The 8,503-nt window shown below is 34.1% G+C and overlaps 2 protein-coding genes across 7 annotated transcripts; one reads left to right on the top strand and one right to left on the bottom strand.

The window, feature by feature from the left end:
• The first annotated feature begins 1,962 nt into the window (after positions 1-1,962).
• Positions 1,963-5,253, top strand: LOC140969843 (GPN-loop GTPase QQT2-like). 4 transcript variants are annotated; one of them, XM_073431354.1, is made up of 8 exons: positions 1,963-2,042; positions 2,258-2,356; positions 2,444-2,534; positions 2,635-2,743; positions 2,819-3,045; positions 4,063-4,353; positions 4,516-4,721; positions 4,802-5,253. In XM_073431354.1, the coding sequence occupies exons 3-8, from the start codon at positions 2,475-2,477 to the stop codon at positions 5,097-5,099; spliced, it is 1,191 nt and encodes a 396-aa protein (XP_073287455.1). In that variant the 5' UTR covers positions 1,963-2,042; positions 2,258-2,356; positions 2,444-2,474; the 3' UTR covers positions 5,100-5,253. The 4 variants fall into 4 exon arrangements, with proteins under 4 accessions (XP_073287455.1, XP_073287451.1, XP_073287453.1 ...); XM_073431350.1 differs by having other exon boundaries at positions 2,258-2,534; XM_073431352.1 differs by lacking the exon at positions 1,963-2,042 and having other exon boundaries at positions 2,187-2,356.
• A 1,654-nt stretch (positions 5,254-6,907) lies between these two features.
• On the bottom strand, positions 6,908-7,893 carry LOC140969827 (uncharacterized). 3 transcript variants are annotated; one of them, XM_073431322.1, is made up of 3 exons: positions 7,775-7,893; positions 7,440-7,598; positions 6,908-7,230 (listed from the first exon to the last, which is right to left on the bottom strand). In XM_073431322.1, exons 1-2 carry the CDS (start codon positions 7,778-7,780, stop codon positions 7,440-7,442), a joined length of 165 nt encoding a protein of 54 aa, XP_073287423.1. In that variant the 5' UTR covers positions 7,781-7,893; the 3' UTR covers positions 6,908-7,230. The 3 variants fall into 3 exon arrangements, with proteins under 3 accessions (XP_073287423.1, XP_073287422.1, XP_073287425.1); XM_073431321.1 differs by having other exon boundaries at positions 7,444-7,598; XM_073431324.1 differs by having other exon boundaries at positions 7,444-7,612; positions 7,775-7,884.
• Between the last annotated feature and the right edge of the window lie 610 nt (positions 7,894-8,503).

Genomic DNA, 8,503 nt, shown 5'->3' with positions numbered 1-8,503 from the left:
ATTGAGGATATGCATTAACAAGAAAGTTTCATAAAAAAGACATTATATGACTGCGAAGCTTCAAAACTCAACAAGTAAACACCGAGATATTAATAATAAATTTAACCCATATAAAAATAAGTTTCTGGCTTTAAGTTGAAGTCAAAACCAGTGTGAAATTATTTTTGAGAAACACTGGCAAACATCTCTATTAGAACCAGTATGAGCTGTGCCGTTATTTTCTTGAACCTCTTCTATTATGTGAGATATTTCATAATCTAAAACAGAACATTGAAAATCTAAAACATGGTGACAATGACTATCCAGTTTGTGCTTGTTCAGTGCATGTTAAATGCTAGAAAGTACACACATGGAAGAAACTTATCAGCTGAAATCTTGACGACAGGTTGATATAAAAATTAGTTAATTAAGATGTAATAAAACGAAATGAAGCGTGCAACCAAGCTATTGTTGGAACTAATATCAGNAACTTAACTCATTGTGTAAAAGTGGATGCTCTACTTGTACCTGATATAAATATGTAGATTCGTAACGGCCTACCGGGTGTTGCTTGGATTTAAATGTTGGAAGATCTTATGAGTTTAGGAGTGTCCTGACGTGTTAGATGTTTTCATGTAGGTTTCTTATTGTCTCTGGCTTTGCAGTATACCCGAAGGATGGCTAATGTTTTTTATGTATTAAGTTGGAGCAGAGTAATGTATTATTTATGTATTGGAAGCAAGTTATCTTAATGATGTAGTTTACGAAGTTCCAACTTTGGTGTGCTAATAAGTTGAAGTACTGTTCTCTTTTAATAAAGAATCGGGAAAAATGGCTGCAATCTCTGTAATTAGCTCTGGATTATTCAAGTGCCCTGCTGATTACTATGCGATGGGTTTTTGTACTAACCAGTCCCCCTAGCTCAAAAAATAATAATTTAAATCAAGATTACTGAAATTTATTTTCTCTGCGGTTGCTCGTTTATACTGATTCAATTAAATCATTGCATTCGATAAATAATCATATATTATTTTAATCAATTATCAATTATTTTGTCAATGGTGTTCGTATGATAATTTTCAATTAAATCATTGCTGAGTAAGCATGATCTTCAATTTTTTAATTAATTTTTTAAGATTTTTTTAAAATAAAACATCTTGTTTTTATGTTTATATTTCAAAATTTTGGATACAAACTCTTTCCCCCCAAATAAAAAAAAAATTGGATACAAACCTAAATAATCAATTTTAATTTATTAGATTTAATATTATAAAGTTGTATTATATCATTTAAAAATATTTTTAGAATTATTATCATTATCATCTATTAAACAGTCGAATGAGCGTATTCTGTTTGATTTCGCTTGTTTTTATCTAAACTGAGTAAACCAATCTATCAATAAGCTTCAATTTTTTTTTATTCAGACTTTAATAGTTTTTAAAAGAAAATATATTGTTTAATTTTTTCCATAATTGATATTAATTTGGTTCGATTTGTTGGTTTTATATGGAAAAATTTGGCTGGTTTTGTTTTAATTTTAAGAAAAAAAAAAGAATGTTATTTAAAAAATTGAATATAAATATATCAAATTTTATACAAAAATCTCGATTTATTTGATTTAAAAATATTTTATAAAAATAATCAGATTGAATAAACCGATTTATATGCTTCTAAAAAGGAAAAATGGGAATTTTTAATTAATCGAACTTAATTTTCGAAAACTTGGTATTGCAAGTCATTTCGGTAATTTTGTAGTAATTATTTTTATGTTTTAGTTTTGTTAATTTTAAAATTTTCAACAATATCACATCAATTTATTTCACATATGATATTATTATTTATTTTTATTAAATTTTTTAAAATAAAACATATTTTTTTTATATTTATAATTAAAAAATTTGGATACAAACCCTTTTCCCCCAAAAAAAAAAAAAAAGAAGAAGAAAGAAATCGAAACAAAACCAAGGGGTATTTATTTTAGGGTTGCTGTCATTACTCCTCTCAACACGACGGACCTTCTACACCATTTCTTCGCTTGGCACCCTCGTCAGTCTTTTCTAGAGGTGAGATTTTAGTGGAACTCAGTTTATCATAGAAAAATTCCCTCTTGAAAAAAATTGAAAATGATGCTGTGGATAATGGTTTTGATTTTTCTCTTTTTTTAGGGGGAGGGTTAAATTTTGTTATATTTAGCTTTAGCACGTTCTTGGTTTTTTTTTTAGCACACCTATCCGCAGCGTGGAAAATGTCATCAGGGATGTCGAAATTGATGTTTCAGGTGGTCATTTTCGGAGCTAAGTTGTGGTTTCGGACTAGGAAGAAAATATTGAAGATTGGACTCTTGGATTCTTAATTATTTGTTTACAGTGGGATTTCGGTTGTTCCTGAAACTACGGCATGTGTTACTCTTATATGTTTTTGTTTCTTTATGTTTAATGGTTATATGATGTAATTGATAATGTAGCTCGAGGATTTACACTTGTTCATCTCACGGGATGGATATAGACTCGAAAGCACCGGAGGAAACTTCATCTGGGATTCAAGGCAATAATGAGGTACACTATGATTTACGGTTTTTCCAATGGATTTTCTGAATTCTGTGCATATCATCAATATCATGCATGCCATTAATTCCTTCTTTATTTGAATTCTAAGAGTAAAGACGATGATTATGTTTTCAAGACAATGGGGCGGTTAAATATTGGAGAATCATCCACTTGCTTTAAGAGAAAGCCAGTTATCATAATAGTTGTGGGAATGGCAGGTAATGTCATCTTATAGTGCTTTATTATTGTTTTATCGTATTATGTAGATTCACGGAAAGGTTTATTATGTTCAGGAAGTGGAAAGACTACTTTTCTTCACCGGCTAATTTGTCATACAATGGCATCAAACACTCGAGGTTATGTTATGAATCTTGATCCCGCTGTCCTGACACTTCCCTATGGTGCAAATATTGATATAAGAGACACTGTCCGATACAAGGAGGTCATGAAGCAGTACAATCTTGGACCAAATGGTGGAATTTTGACCTCTCTAAACTTATTCTCAACGAAGTTTGATGAGGTGGGTTACTTTTTGGAATGTTCAGGATATTTTTTTGGTGAACCTTGCTCGTATAGTTTTCAGAGTGTTTCTGCTTATTCATTACATTCCTACTGTTGTATTTGTGACTGGCATTATAGGAAAAAATCAGCGCAACGAAAGCGGTTTCAGTCTGCATTTTGCAGATGATGTGTACCAGTAAAGGATTTTGTTCACTAGGTAGTTGTTTCCCTTGTTGAGGCGTGGATCTTCAATTTTTTTCTCATGCTTGTTATAAAGACCCAATATTGTTTGTCTCATAATAGATTTTAGATCTTAGCCATTTCGACCTTTAAGTGTCATTGACTCCACCATTGATCAAGAAAGTCTTACTATGTATTCTTTATAATTTGAATTGAATGCATTGGCTCTTGAACTAGACAATTTGTTCCTCATTGCAGAAAATATGGAGAAGAGATGATCTTTCATAACAATGTTTTCTTTCCATATTTTTCAGTAGACATGTTATTCTACATTAAAATAAAAATCTTTTTAGCAATGTCTTCTGTAGGAAACGACACTTGTTGAATGGGTCTTTAGTTTGTTGCAGTACTTATGTTTGACTTTTGCACTGGAAAATTAAGGATGATAACTAGAATGTGTACCTAGGATGCTGGAACTTATTTTTTTTCCTTGTGTGTTTCAACCTTGATTGTTATAACTTCGTAAGTCGAGCTGAAAAGAAAGCTAATTTTAGATGAGTCAAATGACTCGAGCCTAATCAAGAATCTTGGAGTTCGCAGCAAGCTTAGAAACTGAGTGAAGTCATTCTTGATGAATTTTCTTGTCCTTGAGAATGACCAACTCATGCTGGAGGATCTTGCCATTGCTTTGCCACCAAATAGGTTATTCACCGATCATCAACTCTGTGAATTTCCCATGCTTATCTTAATGATAGTTTCAATGTGTTTTTCAACGTTCTGATTTCATTTTCTATATTTATTTTATCCAAAAGGAAATGGTTCTCCTTGTGTTGATATATAAGCTTTTCAATCCTAGGTTATTTCAATGGTCGAGAAACGAGCAGATCAGCTTGACTATGTCCTTGTTGACACTCCTGGCCAAATTGAAATTTTCACTTGGTCTGCATCTGGAGCTATTATTACCGAAGCTTTTGCCTCAACATTTCCCACGGTAATTGCTTATGTTGTGGATACACCACGTTCTGCTAGCCCGGCTACCTTCATGAGCAATATGTTGTATGCTTGTAGCATCCTCTACAAGACAAGGTTGCCTCTGGTATTGGCATTTAATAAGACAGATGTCGCACAACACCAGTTTGCTTTGGAGGTATAATTATTTTATTTCCTCTTCTTTATGAAGGTTGACTTTTCAGATGTTCTCTTGCTTGATCATATTCTTCAATTTTCTTTGCCACCCTATGCAAGTCACTGTGTACCATTTTCTGTTTTGGTTTGAATATGCGTCGCTTTTCCTTCTATACATGTGCAGTGGATGAAAGATTTCGAGGTGTTTCATGCAGCTCTAGATTCGGATAACTCTTATACATCAACCCTTACTCGTAGCCTCTCCCTCGCATTGGAGGAGTTTTACAAAAATCTTAGATCTGTCGGAATTTCTGCAGTCACTGGTTCTGGCATGGATGCATTCTTTACCGCCGTTGAAGCTAGTGCAGAGGAATACATGGAAACATACAAGTACACACTTCAACTAACTTTTGCATAGTCTATATAATTATAAAATGATTTCATTTTGTTAATATTGGCTCTTTTTGAAGGACTGATCTTGACAAGAGGCTGGCAGAAAAGAAACGGTTGGAGGAAGAACATAGAATAGAAAACATGGATAAGCTCAAGAAAGATATGGAGAAGTCACAAGGAAAAACTGTGATATTGAGCACTGGTTTAAAGGATAAAGCAGTCACTAGTACAAGCATGGACTTAGATGAAGAGGACGATGAGGAGGAAAAGGAGGATGATTTTGAGAGGTTCAGCGAAGATTATGGCTCTGATGTTGTGGACGAGGATGAAGATGAAGAAGTGTCAAAATTTTCTTTTGGAGGTGGCAGCTTTTAACTGTTGAACTATTTTGTGTTAACGATGAAAAAGACAGTAGCTTGGAGCAGTTCTTGATTTCTGTACATGTAAAACCGATCAAGTGCCGAGTTGCATGGTCTGAGCCATTTGCTTGAGAAAAATAGAAGCTTTAATTTAATGTACCGAATTTTTGTTTCAATTCATCTTTTTTCCACTTTTTTAGTAGAAAGAAGCTCTTTACTTTGATCTCTACGCACTTAAAATTTCATTGAAGGTACCCGTCAGTTATGTTTTTTGTATTTTGGGCTCAATCGAAATTTCTCTAAGTTTGTAATTTCGAACCCCCACGAACGTTAGGGCCCCTTGCGTATTTTAGGACTGTGATGCCTAGTTTTTGCATGGTAGGAGTCAGTCCTCGGAATATTACAGGTTTAATTAGTTGAATACTGTTTTCTAAAAAAAGTATCGATGTGGTTGACAGATTGCTGTTGCGTTTGTCCGTGCTAATTAGGGATTTAAAAAAATAATTATGGTTTTTTCTTTCAGAAATTATAGAAAGAACTGTATGCTCCACATTAATTACATTGTCTGTTGTTATCACTCAGGCTGACAGGTATTCCAAAGCAATTTAGATATGCTACTACCACGTTCGTTAACAAGGCAAGTCCACAAGATTTTGCCTCGACTGATAGTCACATTAATTACTGAGGTTAATGAACAAGTGCGCGATTTGACATTCGCTGACAGGAATTGTTCGTCGGAATATCATCCATTTTCTTATTCTACATAAATATCCTAAAATTCATGTGGCATGGAAGTGAGAAAATGGTAATGTCTGTCATCAGTTCGGAGGGACGCCTGCATGTTTTGAATGTGAATCTACAACTTCTTGTACAGCACTAGATTGACTAGAGGATATATTGATCCATAACAATATTTTGTGCCACTTAGTTTTGTTTCCACATAACAACGAAAATGCCTTCGGTTTTATCAACAAAAATTGGAATTCTTAGTATAATGCAACAAAATTTTGAATTCTTAGAGAAGCATAAGCTTAACTAAGCAAACTGTTTTTCTGTTTGCTTTTATAAGCCCAAAACTAGGACTCGATCATCCAAAAGAAGCCCTAACACCAATAGCAATTGCATTCAACCTAAACTAAATAGCAAATTTTGTTAAAGAATAGAACAGCCAACAGCTGATGAACCAAGCAAAATCAAATACAGAAAATTAAAGAATAAACGTAGAAGTTGCTTGCCAAGCAAGATCATACAATACTTTGTAAATCCAATGAACAACAGAAAGAAAGACCAACTTTTGGCAACTGAATACGACACTCATCTGAAATACAAGAGCCCTTCAAAACTTTTCATTAGTTGAACGAGTGAATGCAGACTAGAATCTCAGGCAACTCCTCAGTGTTGGCCCAATTTTTCAACTCGACAAATGTCATAAATGTAATTCCACAACAATCGTAACTTCAAGCATAGCTTTTCTTGATTCTTAATAATGTGTCACAGCATGCTTCCAGTCGACAACTATGATCATTAGCTGTCACGATGCTGATATACTAAAATGAGAAAGAAAGGGCTTTACTGGTCTAAATTTAATCTAGAAAATCAAAGATTGTTCGAAGTTCAAATCAAAGGATTCTAGTATTCAGTTCATGAATCATCGTGGCTAGAGATTTCATAACCGGATAGAAGAGTCCCTTTCATGCAACATTCACCCACTTCTTTCAGCACCTAAAAGGCTAAAACTCACGAGCATATGAATCAAGCCATAAACAATCCATCACTTCTCACATTTAAAGAAAAGAATTTCCTAGTGTGTGCTTTGATTCAACAGAAAGTTCAAAGGTCAAAATTTGCATGAAAAGATGCACCAAAATCTGTTCTTTCACACGAAAAGCATATGCCATTAACACAAACATTACAGACGAATGGAAATCGGCTTTTATTCACTATCAATAACAAGAAGAACATTGATTCTCTAGCCAATCAATCGCCCTGAAAACTACAGCTCCATGTTGTAAATTACGTAGATGGCTATGAGCATGTGCAATCCGCAGATATCCCGTGATGTTGTTTCTTCTTTCGTACGGAAAATAACACATGGATTAAACTCTGATATTGGGCATCCATAACACCGCTATATCAAAACTTTGTTCCTGCAAAAGCATGACAATTTTTAAGTTCAACTCATTTTGTATATACTCTATTTCTACACAACTGCTTAAAGAACTAATAAAAAAAAATAGACACAGCCCACAGTCAAGAAGCAAAAAAAACCTACAACACGAATCATTAAACTTTGCTATCAACTACAATTCACAAAACCCAAAAAAAAAAAATGGATCGAAATATGAGAAAGGCACACCTACGTCTGTTTGGAGTAAGAAGAGGAAGAAGGAGCCCGTTTATTGCGAAACATCATGTAGCCTAGAGGCAACACCACACCCAGCATCATTATCGCTGATCCAATCAAATACCTCAATATGCTAGGAGGTTCAACCTCCATCATCACAGCTCTGTTTAACTGGATCCAGAATACTGAATAATCAGCTCATCAATTCAAAAAAGAAAAAGCCATTTCAATTAAACAGTTAATAGCATCAAAATTAAATCGCCCATAAATTGTGAAGCTTTATCGGTGAATTTGATTTCTTGATGCGCCAAAATGCAAAGAAAGAGATAGAAAGATGAGAGACTCACAGCCATTTTTGCAGTCTGATTCGCTGATCTGGGAACAGAGGCGCAGAGTGTCTTTGCGAAGGAGACGCAAGGTGGGTGAAATGCAGGTCCAACAACGAGCTATTATTCAATAAAATGACCCATATACCTTGGATCTAGGGGTGTCAAAATGCGACACGATCCGTCAACCCGATACGACCCAACACGAAAAAAATCAGGTTCGGGTTGGGGTTTTCCGGATTCGGGTTGGGTTCGGGTTAGTAATAGGTTAGACGGGTTTCGGGTTGGGTCGGGTTGGGTCGCGGGTTGACCCGAAAACTCTTTTTTTTGAAAATATTACCTATATTTTTATATATTGTATGTTTGAACAAAATTTATTGTATATTTATATGATAAATTTTCATCATTTAATATTTATTTGTATTTTTTTTATTTTTTTAACAATTGTTTATTTAATTTAGTAAATATACTTTTAATTTTCTACCATTAAACTTTCAAATTTAAATCGAAAATTTTTTTATTATGTGTTTAAATTAAAATATTACTATTATTTTTTATTTTTTCGAATTTTTTCATTAATTTTTTTTAAAAAAATTCGGGTTATGCGGGTTAGACGGGTTGAGTCGGGTTAGATGGGTTCGTGTTCGGATTTGGGGTTTTCGGGTTGCTTCGGGTTCGGGTTGGGTTCGGATTAGGGAAAAAAATAAAAAATTTCACGGGTTGACCCGAAACCCGACCCACCCGACCCGA

This window comes from Primulina huaijiensis, unplaced genomic scaffold, assembly GCF_012295235.1.
Source record: "Primulina huaijiensis isolate GDHJ02 unplaced genomic scaffold, ASM1229523v2 scaffold42781, whole genome shotgun sequence".
NCBI lineage: Eukaryota > Viridiplantae > Streptophyta > Magnoliopsida > Lamiales > Gesneriaceae > Primulina > Primulina huaijiensis.
Note: the sequence above shows the minus strand (reverse complement) of the source record. Positions and strands in the feature narration are given on the sequence as shown.